Source organism: Grus americana, chromosome 1 (assembly GCF_028858705.1).
Source record: "Grus americana isolate bGruAme1 chromosome 1, bGruAme1.mat, whole genome shotgun sequence".
Lineage (NCBI taxonomy): Eukaryota > Metazoa > Chordata > Aves > Gruiformes > Gruidae > Grus > Grus americana.
In genome coordinates, this window is record NC_072852.1 from 132525274 (window position 1) to 132541764 (window position 16491).

Below are 16491 nucleotides of genomic sequence, written 5' to 3' on the forward strand. Positions count from 1 at the left end.
AAGACATTCAGGATGAAAGATATGTCACATAAAAAGTCTTACGGATCAGCCAAACCAAAAGCCCACCACAAGCGAGCCCCATAACACCCGTGCAACATGGCGCTCACCTCCCCCAAATACCAGGAGAAAAACTGCCAATCACAGGCTGGCCACAGGGCTCCTCACAGGGTTTCCTTCTTTCTGACACACCGAAATGTTGAACATCTTAATTCAGGAGGCTGTTCCCAAGAAGCTGAGTGCGATTACCCAAATACCGCACTCGCTTTCAAACCACGTGAGGTAAACTAAGGCAGGGGTGGGCGTGGGGAAGGAACTCGCCAGACCCTGGCACCCGCTCACCTCCCCAGCCAGGCCGCATGCAGGGCCCACGGCTGAGGGAGACCACGCTGAGGCCCAGGCTGGACACCAACGCTCCTCCTCGACAACCCCAAATTATTTCACCTCTTTCTCTTCCTCCCTCCCCGGCTTCGTCACCTCATCTGTACCTCATGCACTCAGAGAGGGGTGCTAGGTACCAGCCTGCGCTGGTGTGCCATGCCTGCCACAGCGGGAACCCCGACAGGCAGTGTACAGGCCTCCAGTCCCACCAGAAAGTAAAAGCAATTTTGAACACTGCGTATCGAGCAAAACGATACTCAAAAATGTATTCTACAACAAGAAAATAGGGTGCATTTATGTATATGCTTCTTTGGAAAATCAATTCCTATAAAAGCTTGGTGGCCTCCTGTTAACATTTCAAGGGACGGCCACCTACAGACATATTCTTTTTCAGATGTCTTTTTTGGCCATCAGATATGTGGAAAGGAAGAGACAACATTAACAGATACAAAGTCTATTTTCACACATATCCATCAAATATGTGTGTTTGATTTAACATAAATAAAATGAGGCACAAATGTAATGCCTAAGCTGCATATAAAATCCAGTCTTACATGAGGAATGGCACTGATTTTGGTAAAGCCTCCACCTGTAATATGAGACAGATAAAGTCAGGGATGGAAAATACAGAGATAAATTTCAGGCAGAATATATTTTTGGGCAGCTGTGTTTATTGAAGCCTTCAAGTAGAAGGATCCTAAAACAGCAGCCAAGCTAACAAAATCCCCACTTTGTTTATCACTAATATTTCTGGCCCACATTAAAAACGAACAAAGAGTTGCATGTTCTAACACTGGAAAAAAGCTTGCGAAATAATAACTGCCAAGTTTAATCATACTTTATATGTGATACGATACTATTAACAATATGGTTTTCTTAGAAATACACTGCATTCATTTTCAAGCAACATAAGAAGATAATTGCAGGCAAAGGAGAAAATTCTTTGTTTTCCCCTTCTCCGCATTTAGCCAGCACTAACACAAGTTACGCTGCTTTCATTAGCCAAAATAAATTCACAGTCACTGAAAGAGCCACAAAGAAATCTCTGCATGCTTGTAGAGATGACGAGAAGCGAAGCAAGTCTATGCATCCGCTTTCTCAACAAGAGGCCACAGAGCAAGAGTCTCTTCAGAGACACCCCGCCTCAACAGAAATGGCTCTAATGGAGTCTCTTCTGGCAATCACAAAACAAGAACTTGATGAAGCTAAGCTACACAGAGTAATAGCTTGTCAGCAGGTGTTCAAACTAAAGGTGGTGGGAGCTATTAATAGACATTTTACCTGCTAATTACTTTTCTGTGGCTTCACATGACAGTGAGAGTGATGAATTGCAGCTCTTTTCTTCACATGCTGACAAGCAGCAGCTCTAATCACCGCTGATGAGGTTTGCTTTTTTTTTTGTGCGGGGAGCCAGTCTAGTTCCTCTGCCAGCCCATCCTTGCACCAGCACAACAGGGTAGGAAGAGAGTTTGGTAACCCAGCTTTGGAAGTAAAATGAACTTTTTTTGGATTAGCTTGATCAATGCTCATTAGTTGTTCATTCCCCCTCCCCACTCCAGTTAAAAAAAAAAAATAAATCAGAGCTTGTTTCATCTCTTTTCTGCATTAAATTCACTTAACTCCTGTTAGCAGGGAGGTCCACCCCACACTGCTAACATAGGTTAAAAAATAAAGTGTTGCTAACTCATACGGAGCTAACTATCTCTGCAGGCTCAGACAGGGTGTCAAGAAGCTGCTGAGACCTTTAGTTTAGGGTATTTTTATGCTGCCAGTTGCAAGTCCAAAGACATCTGAGCTAACTAAAAAAGCCAAGCTCAGATATCAAAAGAAGTCCGGACATAAACACACCACAATATGCAATACAGACATAGCCACAGTCCTGTTAAATCCAGAAATCCCCCAGAAAGGATGTCTTCATCACAACTTCTATGCAACCAAAAATGCCTCTACATCTCCAAGCACAAAGGCCACATTAAGTTCAAGGGCATCATTCGACTTCTACAAACAATCCAAGATAGAGAAATGAGCATATGGCCCCTCTGCCTACCTCCCTAAATAACTGTTTCTTCTCTTTCAGCCCAGAAAGCTGCTGGAAACCACGTGGAGCAAAAGGCATACAGCAACCAGCACTAACTCTTACTGAAGAGACACAAGATGGGAACTGAAGATACTACTGTAACACTGGTGCTTGGGGGCAAAAGGAAAATAAAACCAGTTTCTCCAGGCAGAGAAGTTTCTCCACTGCAGATAGCAGTGCTTACATCGATTAATTTGTGCTGCCCCTCTGGAGAAGGCAACCACGACTGTATAAACTACAGAAGGTAAACGTTTATTTTTCTTTGGCAAATATTTGTTGCCACACACAAAAACATTATTTCATAAAGAAGGGAAAAAATGGCAACCTTTTGAAAAGACAAATATTATAGTCCAGATAGCTGTACTATGTAATAAATTATGTGCAGTGCATAATAAATTATGTATAAAGAAATGTAACTTCTCAGTTATGCCTGATATCTCTCAGTAACATGGTTAACAGTCAAAAGGGGGAAATCGTAAGTTTTATCTCTAATGCAACTTTTTAAAAAGTCCTTTTCCAGTTATTCACAGACTGAACGCAGGAGTTTTAGGTAAGAATAGTATATGACTGCTAAGAAATGGACTTAAGATAACCTCAGGCAAGCTCCTCACTATTTTTCACTACTTTCATCTTCCATATTTAATTCTTGACCATCATTTTTGTATGTAATATTTATTGCTTTTAAGCAAGCACCCTGGAAACAGTAAAGTTCACAGAGTTCTGAGTTCTCTGGAAGCCTGGGGAAGTTTTTAAATGAATAATCAAAACAGCATCACATGAATACCACAGCACATGGCAGTCATTTCAAAACCACACCTCGAAATTTGGGACAGCCAAAAATTTGCCAAGAAAAATGCCAACCTTTGTCTCCAAAGTTGTTTTTAAAAATGAACAAAATGCATCTGAACCTCATTCTCCAAAACATTTGGCTAAACACATCCCACAAAGCATGAGGCAGATAGCTTACCAGCCCAAAGCTGCCAGCAACGGAGAACACAGCTTGTCATATGGAAGGTGCCTTATGTAACTCTATACCTCATCAGATCTGCCTACAACATATATTTCTAACAGTCCTACTTCCAGCATCACAAAATGCCAACACTAAGGTTATCTCTCCTTCAAATAGCACTGACATATGGGGTAATTTAGAAGTGCACAACACATGATCCTTACACATCTGTTTCATAAACACAGAATTAGTAGATAAGGAGAAAAAGCCAGATAGCTCCAATGACACTTATAATTTACTGCAATTATTAAATATACACTGATTAAAAGGCAAATGGTTTCAAAGAGTATAAATATTTGTCCTAAATGTCTACAATCAGAAAAAACTCAGGTGCACAATACTTACTGCCCTGCAGAACCCGGGAAAGATTCATAATCATCAGCAGCAGCAGCAGCATCCCCTTTCCTGAGAAAAACGCCCTCCTTTTTCTACAGCACAATCAAGCAATACATCAAAAAGCCAAGCCCTGGTCATGCTTTGTAGCACTAATAGAGCAATTATATAAACTATTCTTCTTACTCTTATTCAATCAGCAGACTCTGCAAGACCAAGTGCTCATTATTTTTTTGTTTTTCTACTTTTTCATGTAATTTTGACCCTAGCCAGCCAAGTGCTCTTATTTCTCCAGGATTCAAACTACCAGTTACATATTCAGTTACACGCATTTCACAAAGTCCTAAATAGCTAATCAGCAGTTTCAAAAGAAAAAAAAAAACAGGAAATACGTAGATTGTTATGAACACACTACCTCTTTAAAACATTTTACATTGTAACAGCCCTTTTAACTAGTGTACTTTTAACTAGGGGGTTGGATCTTTAAAGGTCCCTTCCAACTCAAACCAGGGCATGTATTTCATACTTGCCCAAAACTCCAAACAGCCCAAAGAAAAAAGAGACTAAAAAAAGTATCTGGGATCCGTAACTGATTCTTGAGGTGGGTGGGAAGAAGGACATTCACCCTTTGCATACAGACGTATTTACAGCCTTTGCCACACCGCAGGGTTTACTGCAGTTCTGTATGAAAGATCTACTAACAACAGCAACGAACATTTCCAGCATGATCTATATGAGCTATCAGAAACCCTTTAACTCCTTAGCTTTATTGATCTGGTGAGGGACTTCAGGATTTCCCCCTCTGCAGTTAAGTTAGCCGGGGCTGAAGGCAGATGATATATAAGCAGAACTTTAACTTGCAAAGGGCAATAGGAAAAAGGGTAAGTAATTTTTCTGCTATGAGCATGCAGAATATTAACAATAAATCCCAACTCCAGTACAGACAAACCTCCATACTGAAATGAAGTCTTCCTCATTTAGCACTACGGTGATTAAGTCTAATATTCACTATTACTGACAAAAGTACTTTCAAGATCTGACTAGTGATAAGGGCAGAGGAAAGCATTTCTGTGTGAGAAATGGCAAGAAGATGAAGATAAAAGGCATAATTCTTAAGAGGAATCGAATCATTCATGGGTAAAGTAGGTCTATTTTTTACATTCATTTGCATATAAATGTTTTGTGTTAGTGGTAAATGATAAGTAATTTCATGCTGTTAGTGCACACCAATGTTTTCTCTGCCAAATAATAATGCTATTTCATCTGCTGCAATCTTCTAGCTTTACAGATTCAAATATACAGTGTATAATAAATTCCTGTGTAGCCACAGCAGATTTAAATAACTAGCATGAAACCAGTACTAAAACCAGTATGCTGTACAAAGCAAAAACTGTTTTGTTTTTTAACCAAACTCTATTCTATACAAATGCAGATTCCCCAAAGAGGTATTTTGTAAATTCACAGGGACTTTATTAAGTTCTTTGTTTAAGGAAAACTTTAAAGCATTCAAAATATATTTGTCAAGTTTTCTAAATATTCTTATCTTCCCAGAACAAAATATTTCCCAATTTAAGGTCTCCTTTTAAAAAATATTTGAAAACGTTCGAAATCAAATGAAACTAATTTAATCTTCTTGCAAACAAAATGTACACGATATTTTGGAGAAGGAAAGCAAAAATAAAATCCTCATACATCAAGGCATTGTGGTGATATTTCAGGTAAACTAGATAATTTTCTTAAAGATGGAGGAAGAAATCTTTGGCTGTACAGTCTTCAGTCTTTGTATTCTCCAGGCAGTGAGGCAAAGGGAAGCATTTTCTGGGAAAAATATGATACCAAGGAGACATAAAATGTAGAGTCCATGGACACTCAGCAAAATATGGTCGTTTCCAGTTTTGATAAATGCAACCCCATCTCCTGACAGATGATGGAAAAAGAATTACGTGCATTTCTTTGCTTTCTGCAACACAGTTGAGTATTTCAGGAGCTACAAGACCCCCAGATGCACTCCAAACGTGAAGACTGATATAGTAGTCTGATGGCATTATCTAAGTAATCTCTTCTTCAGTATACGTTTCTCTTTTCACAAGCATCACCTCCATCTTTCGTCAATTTACTTTCTGTTGGCATGGTTCATTCATGTCCAGTTCTTAAAGCAATCAACAAAGAAACAAGGCTCATGACATTTATATGTGGATCAAGGTCTGCTATACTGCTGTTTGTTTACTGATGAAAAGTAAAGGAATCTTAGACTAGCTTCACCACCACACATATCCTGAAAAGGATCATGTGGAGGCTAGATCTGGGTGGTAATTTTTACAATTGATGAACAAGTGTATGTTTTATTACCTGGGAGTAACCTGGAGAAAAAAATACCACAATACCTAACTCAGTAGTTTCTCCTGTATCTCTAGAGCTGGACATGCAGTTTCTTAGTTTGCCGTTTTTCAAACAGTTTTGAGATTTTGTCAGCATGAATAAACATGCATGTCCACATCAAGCAGGAATCTACCTGTTGGTGCCACCAGTGTGATCTCGGTTTCATGTCCCAGTTTGAACAGAAAGGGAAAGACAAGAGACATGCCTTGCTGGAAACAGAACAACTCTACAGGCATACATCTGTCATGCTGGTTTCTCAAGGATTGATCAAAAACCATGCAACAAACTCTTAGCAGCATCAAAATACCATCACAGACCTCGCTACTTCTTTCTTTTAAGCACAGAGAACATTTCATTTATCTTGCCCTTTCTGACACGAGGATTGTATAAAACACAAAACTGCACCGAGGCAAGATAATCTATTGAACATGCTCCCACCATCACAGACTGAAGGAGAAAGGGAAGAGACAAACCACATTAGTTGCATTGCTCGCTCTCTCCTGGAGCACGTCCAGCTTCAGTGATGGTATGCGGTATGTACGCCCCCACCATTATCAGCAAGTGTGACCTGTAACAGCAGTAGCAGCTGGGCAAAATCATTATTCCTCCATCTCTGAAGCACCACAGGAAAAGAAAACCTGTGAATCTCACCCCGAGGATGCTTGCTCTCCTGTCAGGAGCACAGTATGGCAGGCTGACAGCCAAGAGAGACTCTTCTCAGATGGAAGCACAGGCCACCATTTGTTCTCTGATCAGCTAACAAACACTGGAGGATCCATTTTTTGCAAGTGCTCATGACAGGAGGGGAATACTGTGAAAGACCATAGCCACCCACCTACCTTCTGTCAAAAATCAATAAAGAACATCCTTTAAATAGTGCTATCAATCATAACTGGTTCCAAATAATACTGTGGCAAGCAGTTGTCGATCTAGCACTGTTCCATAGCCTCCGCCTGAGTTAAGGAGGTCCCATGCTCTCTCCATACCAGCCAAATATGCTTGTTCAGGCTCTCCACTTTCCTCCAGGAAGAAAATGTCACCTGGTGAACTACCAGCACGCAACACAAGCAGCTGGTTTGCCACTTGCCATGTCCACAGCTGACAGGGCAGAAACTGCAGCAGAAGTCTACCCCCCAAAAATGCTGGGAAGGGGGGCAGGAAGAAAGCAGCTCTTAAAACGCATCAGCTATCAACATTGCTGAAGCTCTCCTCATTGATGGCAACTCTGTCTTGGAAACTTTCCCCTGCAGAGTGGGAGCAGGAATGAACAGTGGGAGGTGGTTCTGTCCCCCTCAATTGTTCTCAATGCCAAAAACATTTTAGGTCATCACTCGCTAACCCAGAGAGAATGGGGTGGAGAATCAGAAGTGACAATCCTTTTGTTTTTTAATGATTAGTTTAAAATCAATCAGGGATTATGCTTGCAGGGCAAAATTACCATTACTATTTCTACCCCATCATGCCATTCATCATCTCCAGCATCCAAATAGATGTTAACTCAGCTGGATCATACACTTGTAACTCATGCCAAATTCTATCACAAAACCTCTGTCAAACTCCAGTGAAACAGGGAAAAAAAAAACCAGATAATTTTCCTTAGAAAAACCTTGCACAGTGACTACCTGCACTAGCAGCTATCCTATATTGGGGAGTCACAGGCTTAAAGTTCTCTTAAACAATACAGTCAACATTAGAGGCTAATCAGAAGAATGGGCAAGCACTAACCAGGGCAGATACTTACTGATGCAATAAAAGAAGGAAAGCCTGTAAGTATAGGGCCAGTATAGCCAAAAGGATTACCTCTGAATTAAATTTCCTAAGAGGTTTATCTGATTGGTGAACAATAAATTCAAATTAAGCCCACGAAAATCAATATAACAATCACATTTTGTATCCCTGAGGAGACATCAGGAGCCAATTGTGAGACTGCAAAAACCTCAGCTTAAATTAGCAACTGTGATCTGAACGCATGCTATTGTGTTTCAGTGATGAAGTTTTCTTGAAGATGAACTCAGAAAAGCAGACAACAATGTATGTGCAACAAGGACCAGGAAGGTAGAGACTTGCTGCATGACTTAAGGATGCAGTGTCAGCCTTTGCTACAAATTCCTAATTTCATATTCAACCTAGTTCCATCCACTTCTGCCTAAGATAAGGGAGCTACAAAGACAAGTTCTGTTTGTTTGTCTAAAGATAACATCTGTAATTACATACCTGGGAAAAAAAGAAATTTCAGCTAATAAACAAGGTTTTTGCTGTGAAAATAGGTATTTTTGAAAGAGCCACAATCTGTCTTCCTGTGTGCCTGAGAAGAATGGTCATCAGTGTTCACCGTAACTTAGATTTTGTCTCAGTTAAAGTATTTACTTTGTTGTTTCCTTTTGCACCATCTGATGAGAAAAGCACTTTGTGAATAACTCTCTTTATGTTGCCTTCTATATCAGTAGCAATTTTTTTTTTAGGATTGCATCCTTTCCATTATTTAAAAAACAAATGGATGAGATAACTTATTGCACTGAGCCACTCTGCAGCGTTATTAGAAATACTACCCTAAAGAAGAGGATCTAAGATGTGTTTCAAACCAAATGACTTCCTGTATGAAAAATATCTTCTCCCCTTTTTCACTTCTCCTTTTGCATTTTTTATTTATCTTTTTCGCTCCCTTCTCTTCATTACCCCTCACATCTATCTCCCAAAGATGCAACAACAGGATATTCAGAAAAGCTGCTGCATACTGAGAATCCACAAGCCCTTCTGAAGAGCCTTTCAGCCTACCATCTTTGATTGCCTCTACTGGGATTCAGGTTTCTTAAAGCTGCTTCCAAGGCTTGGAAAAGTAGTACGCATTAAAAATCCACAAAACACCACTTTAGGCAGTCAAGTACATCTTAGCAGAGCCATTCACAATCCTTCCTACAGCAGACAATATGCCCAATCTACCACTAATCTTTACAGGCACACACAGAGTTCATAAGAAGGGCGAAGTCAGCACCACACCCCTCACTGAGGGGATAATCCCAGTTTTGCATGACGCAACGTGACTGAAAAGACCATTACCAAAATCCCTCTGTATGCTCCATCAAAGACGTATGCATTATTTACACATCAGATAATTATCTCAGTATTTAATCCTTTCTAGTGTAAAATACAAGCAGCTATGTTTCAGCAAGCTTGAATAATAATCTAAAATACACTTTGCATGAAAGGATCACTGAAAAATGACATGGTTAATATCAGGACATTTTGTTTGTAAAGGGCAACTGGCACTCAATTACTGCATTCACATATATAACTGTTTTACATTCCAAACCAAACCCAGTCCAGTCCTTTTGTGATTTCAGATAAGCCTTTCTTCTATAAAGACAGATATGCAAGCCTTAAATCTCTCATACCAATTTATTTAACAAGCACTATCCTATCAGTAGATACTGCTCTTTATCTTGCCTCTGGTTTAAAATGCTAAATTGTTCATACATTACATGTCAGGAGTTTCTTGAACTACATAGACAGTCTTTAGGTCTATAAATTTGACTACACAAACTGTGAATACGCAAACATTATTCACTCCTCCCTTTTTTGCCCCAGAAAGTTTACCAGTGCGCAGAGCAAGTCTACTGCTTCCAAGATAAGCTCCTGATGGCCAATTCGTGTGACTCCAAGGTCTTCCAGTTCTTGGTGAGTAATGCGCAGTAGCTGGTCACCACTAATCTTCTCTCTCTCAAAGTTCTTTATGTATTGCTGCAGGCAATCATCAAGACCTGCAGAAACAGGACAGAAGGGAAGACAAAAGTTACCAACATTTTGTAATGCCGTAGGAAATCAAAATCAGCTGGAACAAAAAAAAAATCAAGCCAATGGAGGATATTTGTCCTATCTTTAAGAGAAATATTTCAATATGACACAAATTTTTATGCTATCCAGAAATCGTAACATTTGTCGAGCTATGGCAGCCATAGCTTTTCCACCTGTGGATGATACCAACCACTCCTGAACCCTGAACAGAGCTCTGAATTCTTGTAGTATACTATGCTATGAATGCCTATCTGGCAGTCCCTAATAACAGGTACCTTAGTAATGCCTCCTTACATCAGGGAGGGGAGAGGAGAAACAAGGGGAGGGATATATCAACTGATGCTGTTAGCTATTACAGCAGTGTAAGAGACTGGAAACAAGGGAAAACATTTGCACCAGAGACAAATTCTAGGGGTATAATGGGAGTGTGAATATATTTAATGCCATATATCCAGAAGTAACTAGCTACCAGTGCCTCTTAACCTCCCTCCCAGCATACCTCTGCCATAGTAGGTCGCATGACGAGGAGGGGCTGCTGCAGATACCTTCAGCTAGGAACCCATCTCTTCACTGGACTCTTGACTACAGTGCCCCATGCAGTGACACACAAAATGGCAGTGCCTCATCATAGCGTCTCACCTACTCCAAGACCGTTCATAGCCTGCTCAGCTCCTTGACAGTTCACAGATCATGCCAGCCCCCAAAACAAGCTGCAAAGGGCTCTGGGGAACAACAAAGGTGGTAGCACTGTGAATGCATAAACTGGGCCCCGACTGCTGCAGCAGATCCAGCTCAATGTACCTCAGTTCAGAAACTGTATGGAGTCACTCACCACACACAAATGCTTACTGAGCGTGAAAAGGCACTCACATCAAGACCTGGATGCACTCCCCAGAACACGGTAATCGGGGAGCAGAAACAGGCCCATTGTGCCAAAAAAGATCCTAGAAGTGCATGCAACACGTTTGCTGAGGACACGGACGAGTGCAGGGTTGTACAGGACCAGGTCCTGCTTTGGGGGCCATCCCTATTCTAGCTGTTCAGTTTGAGCGTCAGTCTAACGACATGCAGCTGACTACATATTTTTGCCCAGCGCAAAGAGCACTGCAGAACGTGAGATGATCTATCATGCGTCCTTTCCCCATCAATCTTTGCTTAAGGGGCCAGACCAGTAAGGGGAAGCTTTGCAGCGTGTGCAGCCCTGTGCCAAGGGGATAAGGAAGACTCTTGAGTATTTGATGGTCCATCTAAAATTTGTGTCTGAATACCTTCCAATGGATCAACATGATTGATACTGAGTAGCAGGATTTGACAAAAACCTGAATGCATTAATTTAGCAGCTTCTTGAGAGATACCACCTTTCTGATGGTTGTCTTCAAACAGTCCCAGCCAGCACATATCTCTCTCCCTAATGTTGAAAAGACATCTGCTCATTAGGTTGTGAGGAAGTAAGAACATTTTTACTTGCTAATCAAAATGTCTGAAAAACCTTAAGATACGTGGAGGAGAAAAGATCGATCTGACTGCTGAGCCCCAGATGACTCAGAGGGGGCCAGCTTATAGCATAACGCTTCTCTGAAACTGGTTTTGTTGCATTTTGGTTCTCATTCACCCCTTTTAGGGCGTAGCCACACCTCCAAAGAGACTCACATGAGGAACATGTTGGTACTGCAGGCAAGGATACCCCAGTGCCAGGCCGGCCTACCGTTCTTGGTTTGGCCTGTGGGCAAGCGCCACCCCCACCCTGTCCCTCCTACTGCACACCAGAACAATCTTCACATGGCTTTAAGTTCTAGAATTCACACACCAAAACTAAACCACATGCAAACACACTGTAAATCAAATACTCCAGGCTCAAGACACAGGAAATTCTCCTTAGCAGGTCCCCAATTCCAGCAGTCTCCAACCACGTCCCCCAGAGCCTGCCGCCTGATTTCCTGCCTCCACAACAAAGCCACTTAAAAGGTCTAGGTTAATGAAGCATTTGGAGCCATGTCTTCTATTTATTTCCCTTTCTAACCAAATAAATAGTTGCTCAAATCAGCCATATACTCTATTGTAACATATTAACAGAGAAAAAAATGGTGATCCAGGACTGGTCACGTATCGCATCTTGCCACACAGCCTGGCTCTCAGATGTGCTCGACCAGCTTGTGAAGAGCTAGAAATTGTTCTCTAATTCTTCAACAAAGAAAATACAAATGGTTAAACTTTCAGTGAAAGCAATGATCTACTAAAGCTTTTATTCTCCTAAGTTTCAGTAAGGGAAACTGAATTATCAGAACCACCAAGACTGATCTATAAAATGACGTGGTTACCACACATATGCATGGAAAAGAAGACAGAAACACTTACTAAGGTCAAAACAACACAGTCTGCTGCTTTGTGGGGTGCCCCACTGTATTTTTGATATTTTTTTCCTTTTTACTTTAATAATAAACACTCAGTCTTTGGCCTTAGAACTGCTTCTTAATCAAAAGTGATGTTTCACTGTAAAACAACAAAATACATGCATAGTCAGTGTGATGTACAAGGGGACGATCTTAATTTCTCTCTTTCTTAGACACCATTGCTTCAGAACATGCCAAAGAGCACAATTCCTGCATATTCCCAAGCCATTTCAATAGGAGTGCTTAATTCATCCAAATGCTGCTGTTTTTCTGTTAAGTGCTAGGCAATGCTTATCATTATTAGCAAACAGACAAGTAGCAATAAAAATTAGGTATTCTTTTCTGCATGAGACCTGGAAGAAAGGTCCAGATCTATAAGAACTCATTTACATGTTAAATTTAAGTTGCAAAAGGAGGTGATTTTTCCTCAAGCCTTCTTGAAGCCACTTTACTTGTTCACACACACACGATACCATTATCTGGAATCATCTGACGTAAGTCTTCTTGATTTATCCATTTTTGTACGTATCTTCTCCAAAAGCCCTTCTCAGACCAAGTTTTCCATCTGGTATATTAATTGCATGAACTGTTTTACAAGCACAGCCCCATGTATAATGGCATTTATTTTTTGAAAGAAATTGAATATTCTTGACAATACATAAAACACTTCATCTAAAAATGTATTAAAAATAGACAATAGATGTGCTTTTGCTAAATGATGAAAAAAGAAGGCAGTAAGTACTTCTGATATTCCTGAACTTAAGTCCCACACTGCTTACATAGACTGATGAATGAGAATAATAACATTAAAATATTCAACGTCATCAGGTATCAAAAAAATGGATTCCCAGCTAAGAGACTAGCAACACAAATCCAGAATAAGACATGACAGATGCACTTAATAAACACTTACTGACAGCTAATTCTAAATCAAGCCATTACTCTTCCTCCTCCTGCTATCTATGTATTTTTGTCATTCAGATGTAATATAGATGGATGCATATAGTTCATATGGGGTAAGAAAAAAAAAATTAAGACAACAAAAATATTACTGACAATTACTTGACTCACCAGTTTCGTAAAAAAAACACAACCAGGAAAGAACAAAATAATTTAACTGTAGATTGCGTGACATTTTCAGAATAGCTTGCCACAATTACTTCCCCTCATTCCCTAAATAGAACATCCTTTTAAAGACATTTATTTCTGTCATTCTGTTTCTTAATTAAAGAGCAGCAATTTTTTTTAATAAAACTGAGCACAGATAGGAAATAATAATTATTATTAATAATATTAATATTATTAATAATAATATTAATAATAATACTACAAAAAGGCCACCAGCATTCCTCATCCACACCGTGTGTCCCCAGAGCCACAGCAGACAGCCCTGTTTGCCAGCAGCCGGCCAGCCGCTGCTGTGTTCAGATCAACAGGAGGGGAGCCGCAGGGAAGGAGCATTCCTGGCTCATACTGCCATTTCACTTGGGACAGGACAAGATGTACCAAAAACAATCAAGTGCCTGGGGTCCACGGAGACACCCTGGAAGCTAATGGGGAAAGCACAGCTTTCTAAAGAGCATTCTGTCTTTTATGGTATTTCTGCAAGTCCAGCATCCACCCAACCTCAATGTAGTAAGAAATTTTTCTAGCTGTCATGGTCTGCTCCTCTTCTACTCCCCAATGCCCTCATATCAAAAGACATCATGCAACCCACGCACCACAAGAATCCCAGCAAACAATTCAGTTTGATGTCCTATTCCTTCTTCCTAGCCATGGGTGCGATTAAAGTTGCCAAGCATCCAGCAGTCCTGGATATTTCAACAGCGGCCCCTGTCCAAAAATCAGGTTCGTTGTTATATTCTGGAGGCAGTAAGGCCTCATAGTATATCAAACAGGTTTTGGGATGTCAATACAAAAGTAACAGTCTCATATTCAACAACTCCGCTCCTCACCCAAAATAACCCCAAGATTTTTTCAGTATATGTAAAGGCACAGATGTTCCAATTATAAGAGAGTTTAAAGTAAAACCGTATGATGGTACTCCTTTTCCTTTTAGATCTACTCTTTAAAAGGAAATGATATATACTGTAACTTTTTTTTTCTTTTTAATTGAAAGGTTCCTCATCTTGTGCTACAGAAATCAGACCTCCAAGGACGCTAACTACTCAAGAGGCCCTCTCCTGCCACACATGCTTTCCACCTGAACTTATCAACCACATAGTTTGGCAATGCTGTGCAGATCCCACCACACACTCATTACCTGGCCAGTCTGACTGGTGCCTAGAAGACCATTTAAGATGTTAATACATTGCAGCCCTCTGTCAGCTGGCATACCCCTGAGGTGTTATGTACACAGATGGACTATTCTGTGCACTAGCAGAAAAGAAGCAACTCTCTTCATTAAGTTTAAAGCAAGCTCTACCTCGTCTGTGGGACTAAACAAATAAAAAACAATAGCAAAAATAAAGAAAGCTCCTCCAAAAGAAACTGCTCAGAAGAGTCAGTGCTTTTAACATTAAAAAAAACTTCACTAGAAAAGTTTCTCTTCCAAGTAGAACATACTGGAACTGGTTTTTTTCCCCTACTCCGTCATTGACTTCTACCTTCTGTGGGCCAAGTCAGAGTTCATCAAATCATTAACAATTTTAATGGCTCGCAGATGTGAAATCAGGCAGATTTCTATGCAATGAATTCCTTTTAATACAAATCAATAGAATCTGATCAAGAAATGTTTAATTTCATTTTTTTACTCATATGATTTTCTGGAATAAGATTGCAAGATGCAGTGCTACCCTCCAGGGAAATCTTCCATGCTTGCAATCTCCTAACTAATAGCACAACCGCACACTTCATGATCTCTCTGAGGTATTGTCTTATTTTGATGTGTGTAACAGGTTATCTTTTGAAACAAGCACGCTAACAAACCACCCTGTAATTCAGTGTCAGAACAGGTTATGCGCATCTGTGGCAATTCAAACTCAAATGACCTTCTCCATGAAATATATCCTGAGGTTCTGATCCTACAGCCTGCTCCTCCTCTGCAAGCAGTTCAGTCTTTCCTCCCACCTCTAAGAGACTGAAAAAGTATTAAAATAGACCTTTCCTATGGCTAGATCTGAACTCAGATTTGTAATCACCTGCCTAGATATCCACAAGAAGATGCAGTTCTAAAAATAATAGCAACTAGGTAGAATATTCTTCCCCAAATTGGTGGCAAAAGAATTCTTCCTTAAGATTGGAAAACTACAGTGAAAATAACAGAGCTTGTCCCCTCATCAGCCTTCTTTTCAGTTTGGGATTAAAGGAAAGATAATGAACATTACAGGTTTAACTACCATACCTGCAACTTTGACAAGGGAGTATATTTTTATGCTCCACTGGTAAATCAGAATGAGGATGCAAACTGACAACTTTCCTTGGTAAGTCCTTGCTCTGGAAACCCAGCATTTACTGAAAAGCAGCAATATACAGACAATACATGGAATAATTTTGCACAGGAGGGAGAGACACACAGCTTTCTTAAAAAACAAATGACAGGTTTGGGGCTTTGCTTTTTCTTTAAATATAAGGCAAACAAATTCATCTTTCAATCTGAACAGAAAGACTATGCCCTACCTGAACTCCATCAGTTTTATGGCTTAACAAATACAAATTCAAGCAATGGACTGTAGCACAGAATTTAATGAGTCATTACAAAAAAATTTAAACTAGAGTTTAATATAAGCTGGGCATTTATGTAGCACTGTCCAATGCCGTTTCAGATTTTAAACTATTATTTGCAACATTTTAACCTAACCTAGCATGATAGAAGGGACTGCTAAAATATTAAATGCTCAGAAAAAAAATCACGGTTGTTTTCTCCCTGCTCACCATTAAGTATGCATTAAATTTAAGCCAACTATTCTTAAGGACTGCCCACCTTTGAAACTGCACATGAGCCGTTGAAACATGCATGTTTCAAACTTACACGTTCAACTGAGTTCCTGATAAGTTAAAACATTGTGCTATGACTTACGCATTTGCACCTAGGCTTTATTAATCCAGAGCTTGTAGCCTACTGCCTATTCACTTTAATTACACAAAAATACAAGGTTTGCTTATGTGAAAGAGCAAGACACCCAACCATAAAA

At 40.0% G+C, this 16491-nt stretch overlaps 1 protein-coding gene across 7 annotated transcripts in view; it reads right to left on the reverse strand.

Annotated features, from left to right (window-relative positions):
- Positions 1-16491, reverse strand: part of CNKSR2 (connector enhancer of kinase suppressor of Ras 2) — a 232555-nt gene that overhangs the window by 185620 nt on the left and 30444 nt on the right. For all 7 annotated transcript variants that reach the window (XM_054820983.1, XM_054820942.1, XM_054820920.1 and 4 more), the window contains exon 2: positions 9771-9934. In XM_054820983.1, coding sequence (XP_054676958.1) covers positions 9771-9934 — 164 coding nt within the window. The remainder of the gene's footprint in view (positions 1-9770; positions 9935-16491) is intronic.